The sequence below is a fragment of the Lissotriton vulgaris genome, chromosome 5 (assembly GCF_964263255.1).
Source record: "Lissotriton vulgaris chromosome 5, aLisVul1.2, whole genome shotgun sequence".
In the NCBI taxonomy this organism is placed as follows: Eukaryota; Metazoa; Chordata; class Amphibia; order Caudata; family Salamandridae; genus Lissotriton; species Lissotriton vulgaris.
This window is the reverse complement of record NC_141693.1, coordinates 101,899,667-101,927,604: the sequence shown is the minus strand read 5'-3', so window position 1 is coordinate 101,927,604 and position 27,938 is coordinate 101,899,667. Positions and strand designations below refer to the sequence as shown.

General features: G+C 42.7%; 1 protein-coding gene across 1 annotated transcript in view; it reads left to right on the top strand.

Moving 5' to 3' along the window:
* CNTRL (centriolin) overlaps positions 1 to 27,938 on the top strand; it is an 857,679-nt gene that overhangs the window by 79,757 nt on the left and 749,984 nt on the right. Inside the window, exons 5-7 of the mRNA XM_086920986.1 lie at positions 4,457 to 4,598; positions 6,712 to 6,898; positions 7,568 to 7,761. Coding sequence (XP_086777112.1) covers positions 4,457 to 4,598; positions 6,712 to 6,898; positions 7,568 to 7,761 — 523 coding nt within the window. The remainder of the gene's footprint in view (positions 1 to 4,456; positions 4,599 to 6,711; positions 6,899 to 7,567; positions 7,762 to 27,938) is intronic.

Below are 27,938 nucleotides of genomic sequence, written 5' to 3'. Positions count from 1 at the left end.
CGCCTGCACGTTTTCGGCAAGGAACTTTGTCAGCGCTTGTCTCTTTTTGCCCACTGAAATAACCGTGTTTTATGTTCATCAGGCTACGTATGTGAGCGGAAAGAGCTGCTGGCAAATGGCTGCTGCAACATCAATGTGCCAAGTTCGCAGTTGCACAGCTGCAAGAGCTGCCTGCCAAATGGTTGTTGCAGTGTATATGAGTACTGTGTCTCCTGCTGTCTTCAACCCAATAAGGTTTGTGGGCTCCCGGCTTTTGATTGTTTTTCCCCTTTTCAAGGAGTTAGCTTGAATTAACTTGTGAGCACCTCTGCTCTTTGCCAGCAGGTTAGGTTGGAACAACATCTGAACCGGACATTTGTCATTCAGGTAGGTTAGGACTGGTTATGGCAGACTCTTCAGTAGGTTAAGTTAAAAATGTGTGTTCTTCCGACCAGCCTCAAGAGAAAGTGAGTCTACCATAGTTCTCTTTTGTCATCTAAGGGATTAGTTTAGAAACGTGTCTTGCTTTCTTTGTAACCGGCTAACTAGACCTGTGACTCTTTTATATATAAGATCTCACTGCACATAAGGAGAAAATCTCTTTTCTTTAAAATAAGGTTGGTGCAAACCCTTCTGCTGGCAATTATTAGTGTTCAGTTCTCTTCTCTTAATTGTTTTGTTTAAACAAAGTCTGATACAACACAGAGTAACTATTTCTCAATACCGACTAACGAATACTGAAAATTAATTTACGCCCGGGGAAAGTGGTGGCAGACCTCTCCGACTTACGTTTTCTCGATCTCCAGCTCCACTCAAGCTTCTGCTGCTACCTGTACTTCCCAGTAGGATAAACAGACAAAAGTCCGTGCGGTGCTGTCAATGCCGGTTCCGCTCATTGGCAATGACGGCATCCCAGAGCACTGAGCGTTGCCCTTTTGCAAAGAACCCTTTTTTTATCTACTTTATTTTCCATTAAATTCTGAATGGAAACTAGCCTTTTTGGTTCTTATTACCTCACTGTAATATATGCACTTTTTGTGAAGTGCCCCTCTTGTGTGAACATGTAAAGGATAGATTTTGGACTGAGAAGGACCCACATTTTAAAGGACGTTCAGTACCTGGACTGTGAATTTACCTGTAAAAAGCAAACTATAGGTTTTCTTAGAAACTGTTTTATGGTATTTTGTGGTCTTTCTCCAGGCACCAAGAGGCTTAAATTAATATGGCTGGGAGGACAGGTGCTTGCAGGTCGTGGACTAATAACCTTAGATGAGTTCGAGCTCCTCAGAGGGTTCATATTCATTCCTACAGAACAAAGACTTCACTGGTCACTTTCCTAAGACGTGCTTCCATTTCAAATATTTGTAAACCGCAAAGTATGCCACTTACATTTCTTGAAATGATTACTCTCAGGATACACTATTCAGGGCAGATGCTGCATTCATCCAGGATGTGTTTTGCTCAGTTTATTTGTTTGAAGGCTAGGCAAACATATGCGGTCTTGCTTTTTCCCAGTTTTTAAGTAGGAGTTGTCAGTTGTGAATTTCAACAAGTTAGAAGGAGAATGATCCATTCTTCCAGCCATCTCCGCCTACTGACACTGGAGCGCTTCAAAAAGCAGAGCAAAACCTCCAAATACAAGTTAATTTTTTCTTTCTTTTTGTGTTTTTCCACAAAATGCATGAAGCATTGCCGTCTGTTTAGACTGGGTAATATATCCCCCGCCCCCATCATAATCCTAATCTGCCCTTACTGTAAAATTGTACTGGTAACCAGCCCACGTTCAAATTTAGAATGAATTATTGGCAGTCTGGATTGTCTGCCTCTGAGGTGTTCTTCCTTTCACTCTCCCGTTCATGTAAAAGAGGCCTGTCTGGCAACAGTAAACATCCAAATACAGGTGTTAATTGTATAATATTTTGACCTGTGTGTAATTTAAATGTTATATTATTGGCGGTCATATAATCTAATTAAATATCTGAGTACAAAACAGCGGCTATGATTAAGATTCCTAGTTTTCCATATTTTGTCACAAAAAGTGTAAATTCTAAAACTTTTTAAAGCTGAGATGGTAATTCATAGCCTGGCATGCCACGGTTCAATGCTAGAAGTGTTTGCAGTTCTAGCTTTGAATCGGGGTTATTCATCTAGCTTTGAATCGGGTTTAGCACAAGGGTTGTGCTTGCCAATGGCACTCTGTTCTGTGTTGGGATTACAAATGTGCAGCAGTTCACCAGTTGTTTCCCACGTCGAGTCTCTTTTCTGCCAGTGATCCATGCAGACTACACAGCCACACCATCAGTCCGATCCAGAACAGAAGGGTGCTCTGGGCTGACCTTGCCTTTACTCACAAGTCTTTAGTCTTCTGTCTTAGCGTGCAAGAGTAGATGGTGAATGTTTGGCCATGCCCTTGTAATCTTCCACTTAGTGTTCCATTTTTGTAATTCTAGAGGTGGAGGTAATCTGTGTGTGCGACAGTAAATCACTGCTAATAATCTTGGTAATATTCCCATACAGCAGTTGCGTATGTAAATCTGTTGTACACCTTTTAGACTTAGTGCCTCAGTGCCATTGGATGAGTTATCTCCTTTTATTAAAATCGAACACAGCTAGATATCAATGTTGTGCAGAAACTTTGCCTCACTCACCCTCACTCACCCTCACTCACCCTCACTCACCCTCACTCACCCTCACTCACCCTCACTCACCCTCACTCACCCTCACTCACCCTCACTCACCCTCACCCACCCTCACCCACCCTCACTCACCCTCACCCACCCTCACTCACCCTCACTCACCCTCACTCACCCTCACTCACCCTCACTCACCCTCACTCACCCTCACTCACCCTCACTCACCTCACCCTCACACAGTGCAATAGGTCTCGCAGGATTTTTAGTTAAAGCTTTTACATTTGCTTATTGCTTTTTTGATTTGTAATTCTTTTGCATTGCCTACAAAAAAATAAAATGCAAAAGATTTACAACAAAAAACCTATAAACAATTCTAAAAGCACTAACTCTAATGCTGCGAGACCTATTGCATTTCTAATGCTTGTTTTTATATAGCGCATGGTTACCATACTAGGCCTCCCGGTGCAACTTCTCTCAACGTTTTGTCCTGCAAAATTTGTAGTTGTAGTTTGCTGTACTTCATTCATTCATTATGTTCGAACTATGGGAGAGGTATGAACTAGAATAAATATGGGTATTTCTTCTTCATGAAGAAAAGGCTATTTACACCTGCATCCGGTTTCAACTGTGCTCAGAAAACCTTATTGGCATCCTGTAGAGATGCTTATTCTATACAAGTATTTTACTGAGATTTATATAAGCATTAGTTTGGAAATGCTTTGTGTCGTCCCGTTGTTGGGGTTGCAGCCAGTAAATCTCGCATCGAGTGCATGCTCAACTATTTAGTATTTACCCTTATTTATGCTCTTCATGAACTACTGATTGCTTTGACTCTCACCTCCCACAGCTACACTCTAAAACTATCGCAGGGACATGGATCAATCTAAAAGATAACCCCACAACTATCACACACGCACAAGCACACACCCACCCACACCCCCCCTTCATCCCAGACACATGGATGAATCTAAAAGATAACCCTGTACCAGCATCCCTTTACGGTCGATTTACAACTTTGCAACTTTCTCCTGCACGCCACGGAACAATAATAAAGGTGGAGGATGTGTGTCTCCCCATCAGTTCTCTATCTATCTATCTATCTATCTATCTGTCTGTCTGTCTGTCTGTCAGTCTGTCACACACTCTTTCTCTCCCCCTCTACCCCCTTCTCCCGACTTGTCCCCTGGGCACTCATAGGGGAAACTATTTGACTCTAAAAACTCTCACACTACCCACACTCTATCAGCCTTTATCTATGATTCGCCATCATACACATGAGGGCCAACATCTGTCCCTCTCTTTTCCTCTACCACAGATACACATCAAACAGAAACATTAACCACATACCATCCCATCATTCTTACATCAAATTCACAATGACTTTGCGCCCATATTTGGCTCTACCACACTAAAAAAACACAGTTAAAAATGTCACTCACTAACCCCACCAGACCTTTACCATTGAATCTCTTCATACTTGGATCTGGGGTACTCTCTGCATGAAAAACAGAATCCTCAAAGTGGAAAAAACTCCACTTTGGAACATCATGAAGTCTATGAACGCACCATGAATCCCCTCACCGTAACGTTTACCAAAACCTTTTATGACCAAGACCTAATCTCCTCTGTCTGCTCCCATACTCTGAGAGTCTTTGTTTTCTGCTTCAGTGTGAATGTGCTATGTAAAAGCCTAAACAAATATCTTTCTCAGAGTTTGTATGTACTGAAGATGAGAAGTGATTTCACTTTTTCTCAGGAAAACTTATTGTAGTGATAAAGTGTTGTCACCCTCTGTGTTATATGAAAGTATTGGTAACTATCCAGAATTACATTTTCTTTTGCAGTAAAATTGAAGCTATAGAGCACATGCAGAATCTTCACACGTTGAACCTAGCCGGGAACAACATTGAGCACATCCCCCCATGGTTGGGGAAGAAGCTGCGATCTCTTTGCGTCTTAAATCTGAAGCAAAATAAGATCTCCTCTGTAAGTCTGAAGAAAAACCACTGATGAAGGTTATTTATCTGCATCTATGAAGGCGTTTATTTGTATTTGGTCTTAAAATTGTGCATGTATAAAGAATGGGCCTTTGTCACAACAGTTCTTGCACAACTAAGTTGAACTTGATGGGCAAGAAAATGATCTCTACAGGTACAAATAGCAAATCTCAATTTGTAGGCCCTGCATATGTTTACAGCCTGGAGAAGAAATTTAGTACCATGAAAATCCTGAAGTACAGGATGTATTTTGTAGAGCCGAGTGTAAGGACAAGTTCAGGTCAAGAGTCTTGAAAAGGTGAAGGTGGCAATTTAGAAAGTAGTGAACACCAACAAACACATGACATTGTGATTTAATATTCAAATATTTTAAAATATTTTTTACTGTCGAAAAATATTTTTCATTGTGGAAGAATAAAGTTTCCTGCAAACACGTATCCGAACAGAACCAAATTTAGGCTATTTTGAGGATAAAATAATTTTTTGGGGATGAATGTGCAACTTTTTATTGGGGTGTACGTTTTAAAACACTTATGTATTTCAGTGTGACAAATTCTTTGGGCGAACATTTCATATAGGTCCAAGAAATGTTCTCAGGCCCGGACTGGCCGTTGCGGTCACCGGGCAATCCCCCGGTCGGCCGCATGGGTGGGGGCCGGTTTTGGGCCCCAGGGGGCCGTTTTTGTAACAGGGCCGTTTTTTGCAGCATAGCTGCAAAAACGGCCCTGTAACAAAATCGGCCGAAAAACGGCCCTGGCAAAGAGCACGGGGAGGGGGGGGGGGGGGGGGGGGGAGAGAGGGGGCCGGCCGTGCACTTTGCCAGGGCTGGTTTCGGTTCCCAGTCCGGCCCTGAATGTTCTTATTGGCCAAAGAGCAAGCATTCGTTTGTGCATATGTAATAATGTATGTATATGGAATTTGTATAGCTCAAAATTAGCTAAAAGGCAATGGAGTGCTGTAAAGGCAAGCATAAAGTCAAGTAATGTAAGGAGTGGTAGCTGGTTTATATGAGCAGAAGTGTACATTGTGATACAGTGTTCTTTAAAGATATGCGTCTTCAACTCTTTCCTACAATAGAGCACTGTTTTGGTGGTCCCATTGGATACACAGGTGTTCCAGATCATTGATGCATACATAGAAAAGGCCTGCTGACTTGTTTTCTTTTCTTTTTACACTTCTTAATCTCCAGTTTGACAGTGTCCTTGCTGCAGGTGTGGCCAGAGCCATCAGAGATGGTTAGCTTGTCTGAAAGATAAGCAGGAGTAATGGTTTCAGTGGCGTTGTAAATAGTGCAAATCGTCTGAGCTGGCAAATGTTGGCAGTTAACTTCCATCAGGATGAGGGTGATGTGATCATATTTCAGGTCCTAAGTGAGATGTGCTGTGGTGTTTCAGATGCTCCTCAAGGGGGGCAATATGGAGTCTGGGAGGCCATGGAGCAGGGCATTACCACCATCCTAATGCTGGTGCATAATGGGTTGAACAGCAGGCCTGAAGTTGCTTTCTGAAGAAGAAAGAGTTTGACTTTCTTTAGAATTATTCTATTTTTAAGTGTGTGTTCCTTGTGGGTGAGGTTGGTGCCCAGGGTGAATCCAAGTGAAGTGGCATTCTTTGTAAAATGGAATTCAACGCAGTTCATGTCATTGAACCTGCCTGGTACTATTTTTTTGTTTGTTGTTTGGGGCAGATATCAGAATTCTGTCTTGGTGGGATTCAGCTTCAGGTAGGCGCTGGATATCTAGCTCTGAATGACAAGCATGCAGTGTTTGAGATATTGGATGTTAGCAGTGAAGGGTTATCTTCATCTGTGTCCAGGAAGGCATAATTTCAATGTGTAAGGTAACTGTCTCTGTGCTGCAGTATCTTCTGAAGCCAGATTGGAAGTTGTGTAGTAGATGGTTAGCACTGGTGGACTGTAAAAATGTGGTAGTGTTGTTTCTTTACATAGTTTTCTTGGTAAATCTTGATTTGTCTTGCTGAAATAGTTAATTCCAGTCCGTAGCTAGACCTGAAATGAAATCGATGTTGTTAATCAACTATAGTAATCTAAGAATTGCCTTGTTAATTATTGAAATGTATTAATTTGGCTTTTTAACTTTTTAGTTTCAGGAGGTTGCAAAGCTCAAGCCATTAAGAGACTTGACTTCTCTGCACCTGGCTGATAACCCAGTGGCAAATCTACCTCATTACCGGCTTTACACCATATTCCACCTCAGATCGTTAGACAACCTAGAGGGTCAAGCAGTAACAAATAAGGAGCGACAAGAAGCCCACGAAAGATTTAACTTAGGTAACTGAATTATCAGAACTGCTAACAGTTAAGTCCTGTTTCCACTACTTTGTATGTGTTTTCTCAATTGTTTCATTTTATTTAGACGATGAATTGGAAAGAGTGAACTGACTAAAGGCATAATTTCCTGCAGACTTTATTTGAGCAAAACAAACCGCAAATGCGTAAAATGTGTGAATTAATCTTGGCTAATGGTAATTTTCAGCCGCGGTCCTGCTCCAGTAGGAACAGTGAAGTGAAAACTGCCAAACCAGGTCACCGCTTTATGGGAATATAAGCATCTCCAAACTAGTTTTGGCCCATTTAGGCCTCATCCGTGTGGTATAATAATTCCTTTGGTACAGTAAGAACGGGACCATGTGTTTCTGGTAGGAATGAGTAGTGAACATCTTTCTGGAATACCTATTATATCCTTGTCAGTCCTCAGGATGCCTCTGCTTGGAAACAAGAATGTGTTTTTAAGGTACCTTATTTCCAAAATTTGGGAAAGTACAAGTATGACTGGATTTTTTTGCTTGGTTAAACAGGAGTAACTCTAAAATCAACACTATTTAACACCAAAATTGTTTTTAATGACATTGATTTTAAGAGGTAGAGCTCCAGACAGACATCCATTTCATTTTTACTTGATCAAAAAATGTTTGCCTTTTTGTCTGCTGTCATGTGCAGAAGAGGTAGAACGACTAGAGAAAGAAGTTGAGAAGAAAATGAAAGAGATCGAGAATCTAAATAATGAGCGGTCTATGGTTCGAGAGGAGCTAAAGAATCAGGACGAGATGAATAAATCGTTGAAAGAGGAGACCATTCAGCAGAAACAACGCTATAGTGAACTGGAAAGAGACCTGGAAACAAAAAATGAAATTGTGAGTAAAGTGGTGGCATGACTTAAAAGTGTAAGTTACTGAGCATATTGTTATTAGTATTTTAGAGTTTCTTGAATTATATTTTCTTATGTTTGTAGAGCATTCGTGTGCGCATGCATATATATGATCACACAGGTTAGAGTAGCTGATCAACACAAGGTTATAATATAATCGTTTTGATACCCTTCAGATATTTGCTAAAAAAAATCTAAATGGGTGTATTGAAACGGTTACTTTAAAGGATATTATGGTTGGATTATTTTGCTAACTGGTGCTTTAGACTGCCAGCCAAGTGGAATGCTTGATGTAATCTCAAACACCAGCAGTCACTTGGGAAACATTAAATTCAGCAAATTATTATTTTTGTCTAATTTTTTTTCTTTCTTTTTTTTACTATGCCCCACGTTATATATGTTAACACCTTCGCTGCTAAGGCAATTCCCCTCCTGTGCTGGAAATTGCTATTTTACATTATTTTATGACGAGCTGGGCTCGTCATCAGCACACGACCACTGTGCACCATGACGAGCCCAGCTCGTCATCAGCATCGAAAGGGTTAATGGGAATTCATATAGCATGTGGATATTAATGTGGTTTTATGGCACTTTAATTGTGTTTGGAACTCACAGGCAAACCTGTATGTTTTGTTAGGAAAGTGTGTAGTTGAGGAGTTATGTATGTGGTGAGAGTTGGGTGAAGTGCCGAAGTTCCAGGTATGTGTACCGTGGACGCGACACCACTTGTATGCTTGCACTGTTTAAAGAGGTAAATAAGAGGAAATAGGACATGCAGGTATAATGTCATGGTTCTATCTCCCACTAATGGTGGTGGTGAAGTCCGTAGGGGTAAGTGAACACATTACAATATATGTCTATTGGGTTCACCCAGAAGTACTGAAGTACTGATGGTGCAACCCTAGACGTTCAGCAGTTATTCAGGAAAGATTATAATGGTGGAAGGAGTAGCCGAAGGAAATGTGTGACCAGAGTTCATCCTGAACTGTTGCATGCACAATCAGAGGATTTCCAGAGTCTTGTTATCAGTGTGTCTTTGGGGTCCACCTTTAAGCACAAGAGTGCAACCCAATGGGTTCCACAATTTCTTTAGTAAAGGGTCACTGTGGTCCACCCAAAGGTGCAGAAGTAAGAAATCCCTGATCGAAGGCCCCCTTCAGACTGAAAGATGGGACTAAATATCCGTGTACAAAACGATAAGCAAGGCATATTGCACTGAACACACCTTCTAAAACATACAGGTATTCAGCTAGTCTTCAGCTGTTACCCATTTATGCTACAAGACTGCAATGTTCTGTGTTTCGTAATTCAGCACATGTTTTGAGCCAGACTTGGAGTTTAAGCCTACAGTGTGTTTGGTTTCATATTGGTACCGGGAGACTGGTGCTTTACAAATACAGTCACTCATTGCACCTCTCGGTTCACCCAGCTTTCCTCCTGCTCCCTATGGTTTACCACACAACCCTTTAATCTGTACACCAGGCTCCCAATTAACATTGGAGTTTTTTGACAGATGATAAGAGTCCGAGCCTGAAAAGCCCATCAACTATCCCATCAACAATGCCTGAAACAGCACTGAAGCCAGTGAGCTACCCTCACGTAGCAAGAGTGTGTTCAACAGGCACACTAAGTTAGTCATAGGGATGGATAAGGTCACAGAGTTCTAAAGAAGATCTATCTGTTGAACTATTGTTCTTTCTCTCTTGTATTTATTGGTCAATTGTTTTGACTATAAAAGCAACACACAAGTGATGTAAAGCAACCACACAGGCTACAGTAACATAAACTGGGCTATGGCGAGAGGGTCAGTATGCATTTCTAATGCTATGACTGACTTGCCTATATTTTGCATGCTAGTTTAGTGATCGGGTTGCAGAAAGTACTTTAGAAAGAGCATGGAGGAGGCAGTGGTTTTGGTGATGTCGATGATGACGATATTGAGGGTAAATTAATTGAATTCTATAAAGTGGTGTAAAATCATGCAACTCTAAGGAAAAGAAATTCCAGTAACCAGGAGGAAATACTTCCTGGGTTTTAATCATAGGAGACTGCAGTGCTGTAGAATTTTATCTGCTGCAGCATTGGACAAGTTTTTGCCTGCTTGAGACCAAGGGGAAGTTGTTGTGGATCTTGTTAGGTTAAATACTACTGATAGCAAAATTAAGACCCATTGCATTGGTTTAGAAGTAGCAGTGAGGAAGGTTCATTCAGAGATTATTCCAGTAGTCATTTGATAATGACTGAAATATTTGTTATAATTTTGGAAGTGTAGTGAAAAGTGGTCAGGGGATTTCAGATGAGTTTGGGGCAGGTGACAGTAAAGACCAAGGGAGGTTTTAATGTGGTGAAAAGACATTTCACAAAGAGATTGGGAGATCAAGCTAGTGTGAAGATGGGACGAGAATCAGATTTCGGTATGGTTAAAGACGGATGTCAATTATTTGCAGCTTGAAAGGTATAAGCATAAAAGCACTAAGTCATTGGTATCACTTGGTAGATAGGCAACCAACCATGTAAGTTTAGAGCGTGTGATGAACAGAAAGGAAATGATTTTGGTGATGTAGAGGAAGATAATTGAAATAATGGAAGGAGATTGTTGCAGTAAAAGTAGGGTTGTCCCATGAGAATGAAGTCAAGGACAAATACCTGAGGAAAGCCGATCATTAATGTTGTTCAGTTCTACACAGTAACATAATTCGACTTGAGCATGCACAGGCAACCCATTCTAGCTCCTCGACCAAGTTAAACCAGCCCAAATTGGCCTTCTGGAAGGGGCTCATGGACTTGCTGATTCATTCTCAGGGAAGGAGTGTCTGAACTGGAGAACAAGGCTGGCGAGCCCACGTGGAAACTGCAGAATTGTCCCTGAATGAGAGGTGCTCCAGGTGGCGATACATATTGCTGCAGCATTCACCTCTTATTTTGGTGGCCTATATGCTTATAGTGAGCCCTACCACCCCTCACCCCACCCACCCTGCCTAGAAGGATCAACTCATTGTGGTTGACCTCCAAGTAAGAGCCCTCTCTGGGAGGAAAGAGCTGGCCTACACTTACCCATCACAATGGAGAAGGTGCAACAGGCTATTGCCTCAATACCATCAGGCAAGACACTGGGCCCCAATAGCCTCCCCCAGAAGAGGTACTCCCCTGTGCTTGCCTTGCATCTATTGGCCTTATCCGAGGATGTCCTTGTGGGGCGCAGACTCCTTCCACCATCACAGTCATCCCCAAGCTCAGAAACCCCCCCAAGGAATGCATTTTGTAACATCCCATATCATTATTAAATTTTGAAGTGAAAATACTTAGCCAAATACTACTCCTGCTAGAAGTCCTTCATGAAAGGCAATTGGTCCTCTGGCTCATTGGCTGGGTAGAAACCATTTACAAAGACTTATCGGCACAAGTCAGGGTCAACTGAGTTCTCTCCCTTCCCTTTCCAATGGAGCAGTGTACTCTACAGGGATGCTTGCTATCCCTTGCCCTTTTGGTGGAGCCCCTGGCAGAGTTACTTGGGATAGATGCTAGAGTGTAGGGATTCTGGTGGCGAAGTGGGTTGGAAGACAGGGTCTCCATTTATGCCGCTAGTATGCGCCTATATGTTCAGTGCCATGAGACCACTATTCCCTGTCTGATGGAAATCCTTCGGCTCTGCGGTGATTTGTTGGGGCTTCGGGTGAACTGGGGGAAGTCAGTATTGGTACCAGTTAAAAGGGAGATGTGAGAAGGGTGGATTGACGTTGGACTCCATCTTGCAGGACACAGATTCCACTACCTGGGTATGACTGTGGCTTTCACCCTATAGAGATATTGGTACTTGAATATGGCACCTCTACTTAGTAGAATGAAACACGACTTTGAGTCATGGGCATCATTGCCACTGACGGTGGGTGGCAGGGAGCATTATTCAAAATTATTTCCCTCCCGCGATTCATTTATATCTGTCAACTTTAGCAATACATTCTCCCCCACCTTTCTCTCCAACCTCCAGGCCTGCGAGTATCATTCGCTAAGTGTTGAATGTCCCCGTCCGAGGCGGGTCTGGGATAGACAGATGTTAAACTATATTTCTGGGTGGTCCTTCTGGTGCCAGTAGATGACTGGCTATATGGGGACAGAAACGGCCTGGCCAGTTGCCTAGAGCACAACCTCCTTGACTCCTACGGAATCCTCAACTTACTTTGTGGCAAGTCACCATTCTACACACTCCCTCCTGTTACTCGCCTTCCACTCCTTTGCTGGCACACAGCAGTAAAACACATGCACTGGCATAGAAAGTTGACAGAGGCGACCCTACTGTGGCAGGCACTTGTTTGTCCAAAACAGCAGGACTAGTCGGCTTCGCCAAATGGGATTTGAGAGGACTCTCCGCACTTGGTGATGTGGGGAGGGACAGTATCATTAGGTCCTTCCAGGACCTGGTGGCACACTTCCATCTCCACAGGTCACAATTTTATTGTTACCTACAGCTAGGATATGCCTTGGACGTACATCGGGACAAACCCGCATCCCTCCCAGAAAGTAAAAGGGGGTATTTCCACACTATACAAATCACTCATTATTAATTCCCCTGACCCCTTGTTCATGCCAAAGCCACAACTGGAGACGGTTGTGGGAGTCCTCAAAGATGACTAATGGGTTGAAGCCAAGATGGCGCCCCATCAGTTGGTGAAATCAATGCGTTTTCACCTAGTACAGTTTAAGTACCTGCATAAACTCTATTGTTCCCCACAAATACTCTGAGAAATGGCAAGAAAAGCCTGCTCCAGATGTAGTCTTCCCCTGGGACCTTCTTTCGTGCCTTTTGGAAGTGCCTAGCATATTAGAAAGCCATTAATGACGTGCTGCGAGATGTGCTAAATAGACCGTTCTATCTAGACCCGAAGGTGGGCCTGCTGGGTATGATGACTCTTTGAGGGGGGCCCCCCGGGTGCGCGCACACTGGTAGCTATGGGATACTTGGTGGCCAAAAGAGATCTAGCCCGCCATTGGCAAGAAGCTCGTGCCGCCTCAATCTTGAAATGGACAAATGGAATGAATCAGTGTGCAGACCTTAAGAAATTGGTATACAAAGTCAGGGGGGTGCATAATAAATACTTTAAAATATGGTCTCCTGGGACCCGGGTAGAGACTGCTCAGGGATAGGAGCTATTGCCTCAGTGCTTATGTTGCAGCATGTACAGGATTCTTGGGTGGGTTATGAGGATAAATATGAACAGTGTATGGCTGATAGCGACATCTAGCCGCAGATTCCATAACTTGGAATTTCCCCCAGGCGCCAATCTGGATCCAGAGATTTTTCAGCAGTACCTCTGCGCGCCTGGGGCAGCGTTGTACGGCTCCATAATGACATTGTCCACAGATATGATGTCGGTTGAGCCATTTAAGTCCCCTCCAGCGCGCAGATGTCAGTTTTCTTCTTTTCCGTGCTGTAGCGCAGATCCTGGCGAAGTGGTTCCTCTGGCCTCTTTTGCCTTAGCCTACTTGACGCCTTTCCCGTCTACAATAGTGTGCCAATGCCTTTGGTCTTTGACGTGCGAGACCTGTACATGGCATATGTCGGCAATGGATCTGTATACCATTTGTATGTGGTGTTTGAGAGAGCACCACGACGCCGAGGAGTTCGACACCTGTTGAAGCCTGAAGCCCAAGTTGTTACGGGAACATTGGATGAAGTTGCTATCAGCGCGGCTGTCCAGTGCAGAATCCAAGTGGCGCTGATCTCCCTCCTGTTCTGAGGATCCTGCTTGAGGCAGGTCGAGAAGCCGTCCCCGTAGACGTCGGTTGTCAAGAAGCCTTTCCTGTGAATGTCGTTCGTTGAAATTGGGTAAATCCCTCCGGAAGAGATCGAAGTCACGGAGACCCTCTGCCTCACGAAGTCGTGAAGCTGGTGCCATTGCCTCCCGGTCCCTACCAGAGGCGGTTGCACTGGAGTTGACCCTGAGTTACCACCATATCCCGGTGAGTAGGCGACTAGGGCCCAAATGGAAGTGTATTTCCAGGTTTTACAAGTTTTTTTTTGGAGCCTCTCCCTGGAGCGCCTTCAGGCCCCAAAGAGGTGGAGGGGACTCTGATTGGACGTTTGCCGGTGGGTTCACCCTTGTCGCTGATCAAGGACTTTGCCTCCATAACTGGAGTTGCTACGACGTCGAGAAACAGTCCGGTGCGGCTTCCTGCTTTGACGTCCTGGCGTCCGCAGAGAATGACCTGTCACCGCCTCGAAGGCTGAGTGATACCGACGACACCTTTAGTGGTGGATGACGATATGACGCCATCTCAACCACGCTCGGCACAGAGACACCCCCAATGGTGGCCAGCGATACAATGCCGTCTAGATGTTGGTCAGCGCTGGAGACACCTTTTCTTGCTACTAAGGCTTTTGCTCCATCTCCTCTACAAATTGAGAATGAGACTCCTTCTGTTGTCATTTCCCCAATGTTGCAGGACAAGCCTACAGATACTGGTAGCATTGGGTGCTCATGCCAGCCGCATGCAGGGGGTTCTTTGGTTTTTGGTGAGGACGTCAGTCTTCAACCGTCCCCTACCTACAATTTACTTTCACCTCCTAGAACAGCAACAGAGCCTAGTGCAGCTTTTGCTAGGGTCACAAAACGGGCTGCTGACATTTTAAAACTGCAGCTTCCTGTGGTGACTCTGTCCTCTGAGCCCTTATTGCTCCATCAAGGAGGCAATGGGATCGTGCCCTTACTTCATTTTGGAGAGTTGCTACACAATATTCTTTTGGGGACATGGGCCAAAGTGACATCAGGCGTCTCTGTTGACCTTGCTATTGCACAACCTCCTCCAGATTACCCTGTTTATTTATCTCATCCCCTAATGGCTAGAGGGCTTTATTTATTTTCAGAGTTTTCTATAGCGAGAACCAGGCCCAGAGTAGGGTATAAGAGCTCTATACATACCGAGCAAGGTGAAAACAATTAGTGAAAACACATTGTATACCAAAACAGAGCATAAAAGTAACAGCATATAGTAAAAGCGTTCGGGTGGATAGTAGCATTGGGCATTGTTCTGAGCAATAAAAACAAGTTCGAGTTTGTGAAGGTCTTAGCTTCGCGGTCTCCTTGACTCAAAAGTAGAAGTAATTAGGAGGTTGTATAGCTGGGGCCATGATTGTGCAGATTTAAGGTAGGAATTTGCTCATCAAGAATGATTTTGCCTCCTTTTTGAAGAGAGACGTAGAGGAGATTTTTCTGATGTATGGCGGAAGCGAGTTCCATATTCTTGGCGCTGCTGCAGAGAAAGCTCTGTTGGAGGTTTTGGTCTTGTTGAAATGTGAGGGTTTCAGAAGTAGATTGTCTGCGCTCCTAGAGTGTCTGTTTCCTCCCGATAAGGTAAATTTTGGAGCTAGGTACTGGGGGGTGTTGTGGTGTAGCGCCTTGTGAATGGCACAGGTCATCTTTAAGTGGATTCGAGCTTCATAGGGTAGCCAGTTGAGTACCTTCAGGTGTGATGATATCTGATCGTATTTCCTGGATCCAGTTACAAGTCTTGCTGCAGCATTGAGACAGACTTTTAGAGGGGCGGTTGATATTTTGGGAAGTCCTGAGAGAGTGGTACATCTGTATTCCAGCCTCGAGATAACTAAGGACTTAACTGCAGTTTTGAGGTCCGAGTTCTCGACGAATGGCTTCATTTTTCTGAGGTAGCGGAGGTGGAAGCGGGCGTTTTTAGCCAACAAGTTGATATGACTTTGCATGTTAAGGTTCTTATCCAGTGTGATTGCAAGTGATCTGGTGGAGTCTACCAGAGTCGCCGTGCAGTTCAGAGCAGTGATCATTTTGATCCACTCATTAGTCACCGTGGAGTTATTATCTGGGGAGATCAGAAGAAATTCTTTTTTTGGGGAGTTTAGCTTGAGGAAGTTGGTTGTTAGCTATTGGACAGGCTTTTCAAGCGCTAGATTCATTGTCTTTATCTCTTCGATAGAGGAGATTTTGATGTACAGTTGTTTGTCGTCCGCGTACATGTGGAAGGAGATGTTCGCCTGCTGTAGTAGATTGGTAAGTGATTCGACATAAAGGTTGAATAGCGTGAGGGATAGGGTAGAGCCTTTTGGAACTCCTAGTAGGTTAGGTGAGGCAGCGGAAAGATTTTTGTTGACCATGTACGATTGTGTTCTGGTTTCCAGGAAGGATTTGAACCATTTCAGGACTTTCACAGATAAACCCATCCTGTATTCTAGTCTTCTCAGAAGTTTGTCGTGATTGTTCGTATCAAAGGCTGATGAGAGGTCTAGCATGCAGGTTTCGTTGCGGTCAAGAGCTTGAAGGGCCTCATCTACTATGTGCAGGATGGCTGTTTCTGTGCCATGACCAGGTCTGAAACCCGATTGGTGGACGTTCAGTAGATTGAAGTTCGAGATGCGTTGGTTCAGTTGTTGTTGAACTCATTTTTCTAAGACTTTAACTAGCATGGGAATGTTGGTTATTGGTCGGAAGTTGTTGGGGTCGGAGGTGTTAGCGGTAGGTTTTTTTAGGAAAGGGATTACTTGTCCCGTCTTCAGGCAATCCGGGATGTGACCTTGTGCTAGCGAGGTATTGGTGATTTTGGTCCAGAGAGGTGCGATGGTTTGGTAGAGGTGGGGTAGGCAATTTGAGGGGACAGGGATATTGAAGATTGAGGCTTGTTGTGCAGGCAGCTTCTGCTTTGCTGACTTTGGAAGCTCCTTCTTTGCTTCCACCAAGGCGGGAAACTCTGTGGTTGGAGACGTGTGGACGAATTACTTTTGCGTCCACTAGTTTCGCCCTAAGGTCTTTAAGAACGTCCTGTGTGTTTGGAAGGGCTTCTTTTGCCCTATGGGATTCTGTCTACCGGCTACTTCCTTCTCTTCCAGAAAAAGTTACAGCTGAACTTTTTCAGCTGGTACAGGATGGTTGTAAGCTGGCTAAGTTCACTATCAGGTCGGCGATGGACACTATGGATTCTGTAGGTAGGGCTATGGTTCTATCAGTAGCTCTAAGGAGGCATGCTTGGCTGCGTGATTCTAGTTTCCCCAAGAATATTCGGGAGAGTCTAAGGGACTCACCTTTTGATGGCCTAATTTATTCAATAGCCATGCTGATTGCCTCATGGCTGGCAACTTGTGATTGGACCTCGTCAGGTTTTGTTTAATTTGTTCTATGATGTCCACGGCCGTGCTCTCTGTGGTATGGCTTTGATTGCATTGGTAGTGTTGAGTATAAGCACTATTTCTGACTTATATTAGACTATTACTGTCCAGGTTTGAGTCTTTAATTCCCGTACAGTGTTTGCTGCTGGGTAGCTGGTTTGATTTATTTTCCATTATCTCGGATAACGAGCTAGGCTCAAGAGACTATACCCCTTTTGTGGGTATGTGAACTACTCTATGTAGAGTACTGGTTTGCTTTTGCATAGCTCTTCAGGAATACTACCCTGGTAGTGTATTTCTCCACTGTACATTCTTTCTGTTATAGCGCTGTGTCCTCCTTTGACTTTATCTGAAAACTATTGTAGTGAGCGAAGAGCTTTATTTTCTTCTTGTGATAGCCTTTCACAAGGTGCTGTTGCACTTTCAAGCATCTATGTTTTTTTCCAAATCAGTGGCTTTTGTGCGTTATGTCTCGCTTCCTTTGCGTCCTAAGTATTTATTTGAGTGCATCAGAGCTTTGAAGGGTTTAAGCAAGTTGGATCTTTGCTCTAATTCACAATTTACATTTTGCATTCTTCGGATGCTATTTGCTTGCAAGTTCTTCCTTTAGGGTAAAGAATAGCGTCTAGTATAAATGTGATTTTAATAATCCAATACAGTGAATACTAGTATAAATGTGATTTTAATAATCCAATACAGTGAATACCTAGCCATGCTCCTCGTTGTGGTGTGTTATACGTATCCATGCTCGAGGCTGTGCGTTTGGGCCAAAATGTCCCAAGTTATCATAAATTGGTGCATTCACCCATCTAGTAAATGTTCTTGATATATGTAGTTATGTCTAGTCTACATTCCCTATCTTCTGGAGGGCATGTACTTTTTCTCAAGCATTTCTCGACCTATACTGTTGTGGTGGTGGCGGTGCCCCCCTTTTTTTCTTGGGGCAGAGTTATTTTTTACCAAATCTCTCCTTTCAGAGATGTTATGTATGTTATAGTACGGAATACACCTAATAGTACATGCTGCTGTGTTTCTCATATTGTCATGTATCACAGGTGTTGTATGTGCCTGTTATCGACAGGGCTGTCCTTCTGTTTGAACTGCACTTTATGTGCATCTCTTTTTGCTACGTCGCCTTGTTTTTAAGCATTTATTTATTAAAAAAGAAAGGCAGGAACAGAAGATTCTTTTTTGGTTGCCCTGGTATTCAGAAGTTATTGGGACTCAAAGTTATGTTCCGTTCTTCGAACTTTGATACTGTAGTGGCCACGTTTTATATGTCCCTGCGTTCTTACAGTATTTCTTGGCCAGTAGAATTCTGTGAATGCATGGGCCAATTAGAGTATCTGATGATACACTTCTGTATATGTTCAAGGCATATGTGCTCTGGCTACTCATGCTTTGCATGCTCCTGTCATTTGGGGCTGGGACGGGATGTTGCAAGTTGTTTTTCTTCAAAGGAGTATTTGTGTAAAAAAAGAAAAAAAAAGATATATACACATATATCTATACTAATATAACTAGCAGCCCGTCCCGACGTTGTCCGGGTATGAATTGCTGCCGACCAGTAGTATATTGTTTTGTAGGATTTCGTTTTGATAGCATTTCTTATCTGTGACCGGCCTGTGAAACGTTCCGATTCACAGTGCACTGCTGATGCACTTATGAGTGCGCGCTCAGTAGTGTCTGAACTCGAGTTTCCCTACTTTATTTTTCATTGCAATATTATATAGCGCAAACTCGACAACATGGCATGAGCACAATTTACATTACAGAAGAACACATTCATTTGTGGTAGGCACAGGGAGACAAAGCGATTTGCCTGGAATCACAGGATGTTGAGCTGATGCCGAGATTCGAACGTAGCTCCCCAGCTCTAAAGTTCGCAATTCTAGAACTTGTGGCGGGAGGTGTGGCTAAAAGTGTATGTCGGTGCTAGCCATCAATGAGAGAGACCTGTGCATTCTTCAAATCGGTGGTGAAAAAATATGAGTATGTTTCTGGAGATGTGGGCTGCCGTGCCACCAATGTACTTACCGGGGAGGGTAAACACCCATTATTCCGCAACTTTCTTTCCGCATACCATCACTCCGCATACTTTCATTACGAAAGTACCATGACTCCACAATGCCATTATAACGCATGGCATTACATTTTATATGCTTTTACCACGCATACATTTACAAGGAATGAATGGTAAAAGCATGTTTTTTTTTAATGTTTGGATAAGGTAAGTATGGGTATATGTTTTGGGGTACTGAGGTATATGTTTTGGGTGTTTGGGTATTTTAAGGGTTCAGATAAAGTTATGGGGTACAGGGGTAGTTTTAGGATTTAGGGATAGGTATGCGTTTTGGGGTACAGGGGTATTTTTAGGGTTCAGAGCTAGGTTTGGGTTTTGGGGTATAGGGGTATTTTTAGGGTTCAGGGCTAGGTTTGGGTTTTTTGGGTACAGGGGTATTTGTCGGTTCAGGGGTAGGTTTGGGTTTTGGGGTACAGGGGTATTTATAGGGTTCAGGGCTAGGTTTGGGTTTTGGGGTACAGGGGTATTTTAAGGGTTCAGGGCTAGGTTTGGGTTTTTTGGGTATAGGGGTATTTGTCGGTTCAGGGGTAGGTTTGGGTTTTGGGGTACAGGGGTATTTATAGGGTTCAGGGCTAAGTTTGGGTTTTGGGGTACAGGGGTATTTTTAGGGTTTAGGGATAGGTTTGGGTTTTGGGGTACAGGGTATATTTATAGGGTTAAGATGGGTTAGTCTTTAAGGGTGTTGGGGTATTTTAAGGAGTAAGGGTGGTTTATGATTATGGGGTGCAGGGGTATTTAAAGGTAGCAGGTGGACACCCTGAGCTGGAATGTACAGAACCTGGGAAGAAAAAACAATGAAATATTGGGCACAACGCTCGTTTTTTTTCCCTTAATCCCGCCCACGCCCACAGCACACGATATGAGACATGGCATGAAGGGCGGAACGTACCACATGCCCCCAGCGTTTGTCACGCCCACAGCACAACGCAGATACGCCCACAAGGGACTACTTTGCTGGCACGGTTCTTTTACCTTTTAAATGTATATGGTGGGCGTCTGCATAGCCTATGTCCTTCTGCTGCAACTGCCCTTTCCAACGCTGTATTGGGTGTTGTGATTGGTGCTGTGGTTCCAGAGATTACCCGCCTCAAAGGTTTGGGCTCTTTCTTTATTATATTAGTATGGATATGGATGGACCCGGGGGTCTATAGATTAGTAGCCCTGAGAATGTGTGTGTTACCGAAAGGGTGATGGAAAATTGTCAGCTTTCGCAATCGAGGATGGGGAGGGGGTTGATGACACACTTATATTCATTTTTTAACAGACCGGCAAGTCCGCCCCCACCTTTCCTATGCGATCCTCTTTAAAAATGTGACACCATGGGGGAAAGGCCATTAAAATATCTGGAATAGAGCTATCTTTTCAGTAATGAATAAGACATCCAGATCTGCGTCCTCCAGCAACAGACAGATTTCAATTTTATTCCCAGGTCATGTTCCAAGCCTGCGAGCAGCGCACGACAGCTGTGGGCGTATTTAACGAGTTTACCTCAAATGTGCAGCGCTTGCATACCTGGGCCAATCAAGTTACTCAAAAATTTTAAACCACCAATAAGAAGCCCCGTGCCATCATTCAAGTTTAAATCAAGTATTGCTTCTGGACCAGAGAGAGCTCGGTGTAGGCGCTCTCGTTGGACATAAAATGCCTTGAAATAGCTCGCCATTCTAAGGTGTCCGAGTGTGTCAAAACTCGTTATTTTCAGCTTGAAAAAAAGCTAGCCTACTCATTGGCCAAGAGCCGCCTCTAACCAAAAACATTTATTTGTCATCAAAGTTGTGAGCATAAAAAAAAATCATTAATGCGGACCAGTGGGAAAGCAGACCATTCTCCTTTAGCAAGAGACACAGACCAGAGAGGAAACTGCCCGATGTGTGCGTTCATTGGGCTAAAAAATCCTCCAGTAGCAAGCCTTGGTGTCATCCGTACTTTCTGAAACGCGCATGGTGGTGACCACAGAGGCGCCCTCATTGGACAAAAATATCATCCTATAGCACCCTTCTCTAAAGTGTCTAAGTATATCAACTCTGTAAATACAACGCGAAAATGCAGACGGAAGCGAATCTACTGATTGGCCAAGAGCCGCCTCCAATCACAGACCTTTATGTTCATTGAAAGTTGCAAACGAGGGGGGCAGTCTTAGTTGAGTATGTAAACATTATTATAAAGCAACGGCAGAACCGTGCAGCTCGGCTTTTACGACCAGAAAGGAAACTGCCAAACTCGCCCGCTCATTGGACCAGGGGGACTTCTAATAACTAACCTGTGTGTCTTCCACCGTACATTCAATAACATGTGGAGGACCAGAGAGGAGACTGCTACACACCGTCTCTCATTGGTTGGTCACTTTCCAAACACTAATCACGTATTCCAACGAAAGGCTACGTGCATGTTAAAACCACAGTAAAAACCTAATAATCAGGCATTTTTTTAGTTTTTCCGTTTAATAAGCGCGAACACCATCCGGAGGTATCAGAGCGCTTTAAATGAGCATCAGTATTGTTACAGACGGACACATTAATTGTGTTGCGCACTGGAAGATTTAGTGATTTCATTTTTTTTTACCAGAAGTCGTGTGTGTGTTTTTTCTTTGTGCATTCTGATTGGTGTACTCTGCGATTAACCCTGCCCCTTGTGTGACGTCATTTGAGAGTCCTCGTCGGAAGGCGTCAAAGTTGTCTGCGTAACTGCAACTAATCTATGTGTGTATATTTGTTATAGCGCGCACCTCTGTTTTACTATATTTTTCATACCGCGCTCAATGTGTGTATATAAATTCATTGAAAGGGCATTTCCGCTGTATGTGTTGTGATTTGCCAACTAAATTCCGTGTAAGTGCATTTCCGCTCTATGTGTGCATATTGTGCGTTCTAAATTCCGTGCGTTCTGAATTCCGTGAAAGCGCATTTCAGCTGTCTCTGTGCTTATGTAAGTGTGTTGTGAATTAGCTTTGCCGATGTTTGTTCTTTTCAGTTGGCATGGCCCTGTAAACGCCCACGTTTGTTGTTTGAGAAGCCCACGGCCACGTTCTTACAGTCGACCACGCCCCCAAGGGACTACTTTATCACTTTTCGCGTTTTTGCTTTTTTAATGTATATGGTGTAGACATGTATGGCCTATGTCCTTCTGCAACATCTCCCCTTTCAAATGGTGTATTGGGTGTAGTGATTGGTACATTACTTTTGTAGTTTACCTGGCTCAAAGGTTTGTGTTCTCTCTTTATAATAATAGTATAGATATAGATAAAGAGAGAGCCCAAACCTTTGAGGCGGGTAAGCTCAAGAACTACAGCACCAATCGGAACACCCAATACAGCATTACAAACTACAGTATCAGCAGATGGTCATAGGCTATACAGCAGCCCAACATATACATTAGAATGGGAAAAGAACGTTTTGTGAAAAGTAGTCCGTTGTGGGCGTGTGCGTTGTGGGATTCCGCAAAAGAGAAGCGTTCTGTGTGGGGCTAGCGTTCCAATACGAGTGGGCGTGTCCTTTAGCATTGTTGTGGACGTTGACACGATGTTGTGCGTCTATGTGACGTAGGCTGGAGCGGCCAAACACGTTCGGGGATGGAGCGAACACATACGTTCGCATTTTGCAGGGGCGTAGGCTGGAGCGGCCAAACACGCTGGAGCAGCCAAACACGTTCGGGGATGGAGCAAACACCAGAAAAACACGTTCGCGGCTGGAGTGTGTTAAGGTACAGTGGCGTCGGCTACAGCATGCCCGGACAACGTCGGGACGGGCTGCCAGTATATATATATATATCAGCGCGCTTGCCTGTCGATCCCTGTACTGCTTGAAGAAGGCAAGTGCAGACCCAATTCTTTTCAAGTGATTTTTATTTTGCTATCACCTTGTCGCCATGACGCTTTTCGGCTGGAAACATACTGCCTTGATCACATGACCGAGCATGGGTGGCAATGTCTCCTTTTAAAGTGCAGCATAGAGATGGAAAACATACTGCTCATTTTATAACAGTCATGATAATTAGAGCATAAATGCTTTCAAATAATGTAAAATTGAGCACATGACATAGCAAAGACCTCCTGGAAACATATCTCTGTAAAATACAGTCAATTTACATAAAAGCTACCCAATAAATATATATATATATATATATATATATATATATATATATATATATGAATATATATATATGAATATATATATATATATATATATAAAGTCCTATATATTATTTAAAACAATGTTTTGGGTGCAGGGATATGCATATATCTAAATGCCACTAAATCCCTTCATCATATGTATAATTCCATTATCCCGGCTCATGCTAAAAATTCCTGCTGTTGCAAGAGTAAAGTGACTAAGTGCTTAAAAAGATTGCCCCCAATATCATAAACAAACGAGACCCCTATGTGTGATTATTATGTGCAAATGTGCAAAAAAAGTGCAAAGATAAATCTTATGTGCAAAGATCGTGCAAGCAGCTTTAGCAAGTATTTGATCTAATATCTAGGTATCGACAATGCCAATTACCTTAAAGTGCCTGTGTGCTTTACACATCTTGGTCGGAAGGAGTTAAGAGGACAACAACTCGGTAGTTAATTAGAGAAAAGATCTATAGGTTGGTTCCCACAAAATGATATTTACAATATAAACATTGTTATAAAATCATTCCGATCTAAAATCCCAATAAATTAACTAAAATCCTCCTATTATGTGGTGTTACATAATTGATAAATGTAAAAGAATGAAAGTGGAATATATACAAGTTATTAGATACCTCTATTCTGGTATCTAAGTTAACGGGGCATAGCTCTTTATTCAGTGATCCCCCTGCATGGTTAGACAAATTAACAATCCACAAACCACCAAATCAACAATCCAATAATATGACGCAGATACCCAATCATATAAACACCCAACAAATAAATAGATACATAAATAAATATGTACATAAATACTAGATAACATTTTCTGGATACAAAATGTAAAATAGATAACAACAATTGATGAACAAATCATTTATAGGTATGTGTGTAAATCTTCACAAGTGTTGAGACCCTTGGGTTGTTTGCTATCTAGTTCTAGTTTATACCAGGTCTCTAAGCACCTCAGTCTGGCCTCTCCTTTGCAGCCCCTTTTATTAAAAGATTCTGTGTATAACACACAATATTTAAAATGGTTGAGGCTACTCTGATGTTGTTAATTAAAATGCCTCCCCACAGGGTAACTTGGGTCTTTGTTCACAATGGCCCGGGTGTGCTGCAAGATTCTCTTATGCACTGGCAGTCTAGTGCTGCCTATATATGTGAGATTACAGCTACATACCAATGCATAAACTGCGTACTCAGTTTTGCATGACAAATATTTGATATGGTGTATTGCTTTAAGCTAAAGGCAGTTTGGTAATTTTTAGTGTTCACACCATATTGGCATGCCTTGCAGTTGAGAAACTTGTAGAAACCTGTTCTGGGGGCCCAGATGTGGATTCCACATCTTCTGGGTTGTGTTTCATAAGTGCATTGCTCATCGAAGTGGTTTTCCTAAGAGTTATAGATGGTTTTCTCTGTAATGCTCCACCAATAACAGGATCTCCCATAAGTATGGGCCAATTGCGTCTTATTATAGCCCTAATCTGTCCCTCCTGTCTACTGTATCCCAGTATCAATCTTGTAGGTTCCTTCAAAGTGGCATTTGTAACCGTCTTGATTTTCCCTCATATCTTGCTCATAACTACAAATTCTCTTAATTCTCAACATCTCCCCGTAGGGGATGCTGTTAATTAAGTGAGGGGGTGGGCACTTTTCGCATGCAAAATCGAATTGCAACAGCGTTGTTGCTAGACCATTGTGAGAGATATATACCTTAGTATCTAAAAATGTGATATTCTTGCAGCTGATGTCACATGTAAACTTTAAATTCAAATTGTTCTCGTTAATCTCAGAAACCAACTCCTGTGCACTCTGAATTGACCCATTCCAAACCACAAAGAGGTCATCGATAAAACGTAACCAAGATACTATATTCTTTGTGAAAGTGTGGGCATACTTTTTCATGAGGACCAGCTCCTCCCACCATCCAATAAAGAGACAGGCGTAACTGGGGGAGAAGCTGGCCCCGATTGCCACACCTTGTATCTGTTGATAGAGTGGATTTTTGTATAATAAGATATTGTTTTCCAAACAAAATGTCAATAAGTCTAATATCATTTGATTATGTTTTGCAAATTTTATGGGTCGGTTAGCTAAAAAGTACTCCACAGCCTTGTCTCCATCCTGATTGCATATGCAGGTATAAAGTGCCGTAACATCAAGGGCTATGAGACGGTAGTCCTCCTGCCAATTGATTTCTTCAATTTTGCTGCAGAAGTCACTTATGTCTTGCACGTAGGATTTTGGAGATTTCACATGATATTGTAAAAACGAGTCAATATACACAGACATATTTTCCAATGGGCCATCACAGGCTGAGATTATAGGCCTGCCAGGTGGTTTCACTATGGATTTATGCACCTTTGGCACAAAATATAGTAGGGGCTAGTGGGGTTCTCCTTCTTTAAAAATGTGAGTTCTTGTAGATTCAGTAGGCCTGTGCTCTTCCATGCCATCAACTTTCCAAAGAAATTGTCTTGCACCTGTTTAAATTTTTGCATGGAACTTTTTCGATAACAGTTCGTATCATTCAACTGCTTAGCTGCCTTTTCAGAGTAATCTTCAAGTGACCATAAAACCACGTTGCCTCCTTTATCTGCATGTCTGACTACCACATTTTTATTCTCATTTATTTTTTGCATCAATTGATGGTATTTGCGTTCTTCATTGTTGATGGGTGTAATGTTTTTACTTGTCTCCATATAGAGCAATTTGATCTCCGCCACTACTTGCTCGTTGAACAAATCTATGGCATCTCGAGGCATAATGGGTGTGAATTTGGATTTTTCCCTAAAGGCAGTTTCTGGTTTGGCACATGTTTCAAACCCTGATGAAAGTAAATCTTGCGTTGCCAATTCCGGGTATTCACCAGTATGCGTACCTAATCCACACTCATTAATAATTTTGCATTCCTGACCTAGATTATATAAGTCTTTAAGGGATCTCAAATCGGCCACTTTGAGACCACCCATCTCAGCATTTACTAGATTACTGTTTTGTGCTGGTGTTGATGGCAATGTTGGAGTGCGCACCCTTATTTGATTAAATGAGCCTCCAGGACGGTGGGGTCGTAGTGCTTAATAGCACCTGCTGCAGGAGAATTCCGGCGCTTTACTGCCCCTTTACTGCCAAGGGGCTGTAAAGCACCGGAATTCTCATGCAGCGGGTGCTATTAAGCACTACGACCCCACCGTCCTGGAGGCTATGATGCTAACCATTATTTTGGCAGCAAGTTCTCAGTGCAGACATCAATGAATACATAAGTAGGCACATAGTAGCCACTTTCTACAGCTTAAAAAACATATTCGTATTTTATAGGTACGCCAAATAAACACGGCGACGAGAGTAAGGTGGGGATCTGTGCACCCAGTCCTGAAGAAGAAGCCTAGCTTCGAAACATGTCGACGCACACACGAGGTGTTGTACATTAACATATAAAATACCTCAAAACCACCCTTTTAACAGTACCAGCACGGAGGCTCATTAAAGTTTTTTTAGATCCCACGTGCCTGGTATTTTTTTTTTATTCGCTTTCTTCACTTTTGGAACCCACCACTCACCTAAAACATAAAAACCCCACAGGCACCACACATAGCTGAAATTTTAAAGTGCTCCCACGTAGCCGTCGGTTAATAGCACACCGCATCCCGTAGAGGAGTGCGAAGACCCCAATGATGAAGCATGACACCAAGGGTCCTTTTGGTGTGTGAGGGGTATTCAAAGAACACTGTGTGCTGCCCACCATTGTAGGGACCACTCTAATAACGTCTTTAGGTGGATTCTTTTTGTATAAGTAATTCTGTTCAGGGATAACAAATCCACTTCTTCTCTCCTCTCCCTTGTTGTTATATTGAAATTATCTGCACCTCCCCATCAACACAAGACCAGGGATTGGAAATGTCAAGTCAGCAGATGATGTTTAGACGAGGGAGGGGGAGGGGAGGGATACACAAAGAGGTTGTGTGATGGAATGTATTCAGCTGCTCATGATCTTTTGTGATGCATAGTTGTGTTGTGTACGTCGTTCTAACAAATGCCAATAAAAATGTTTTTTTTAAATGGTGAGTAGTGTAAAGTAGTAAAGTTTTTCAAAAGTGTAGACTTGCATGTCTCCAGGGGGTAGAGCCTAATTTACAAGTGTAAAGTCACCACTTGAACCTTTTTCACACGTGGGCAGAGATCTCCCTATATTAAAGTGTTGGGGAAAGTTACAAAATGTGTTAAATTTTTTTAATGAAAAAATATATTCCTATGTTAAATATTAATGTTAATTAATCTTATATGTCAAATATAGAACAATTAAAAAAAATACAGCATTATTAACTTAATGTTAAACTAACATATCAAATAAAAAGATTTGTTTTTAATATATTAAATTAAAACAATTATTTTTAAAAGTTTATATTAAGTAAAAAGCCACCTAAAGTGGCTTTGGGCTTACTCCAGGCCTGAACTGGAGTACATTTATGATAGTTTTGGGTCTTTTTTTGGCTCTAGCAAATACTGAAGAGCAATTTGTTATTATCAGTGGGCTTACTCTGTCAGTAAATGTCCTGCCTTAACCCCTCCTGAATCCTCCTTTAACCCATCCTCTTCAGTATCAAGTATTCCTTATTTTCCGTCCTCTCTCCTCTGTCCATCCCACGTATACTACTAGAATGTATACCTGCGTGTGCATAGAATACAGTGCCTGGAAAGGCAAAAAGCTTGTGTCATTTTCCAGCTCGTCATGGATGGCACTTGCTAATCCTGTGCTTAAAGGCTACTGTAAAAAGCATTGGCATAGCCAATAGGTCTCGCCTTTGGGACCTTATAAGTGTTTAGCCATTCAACACT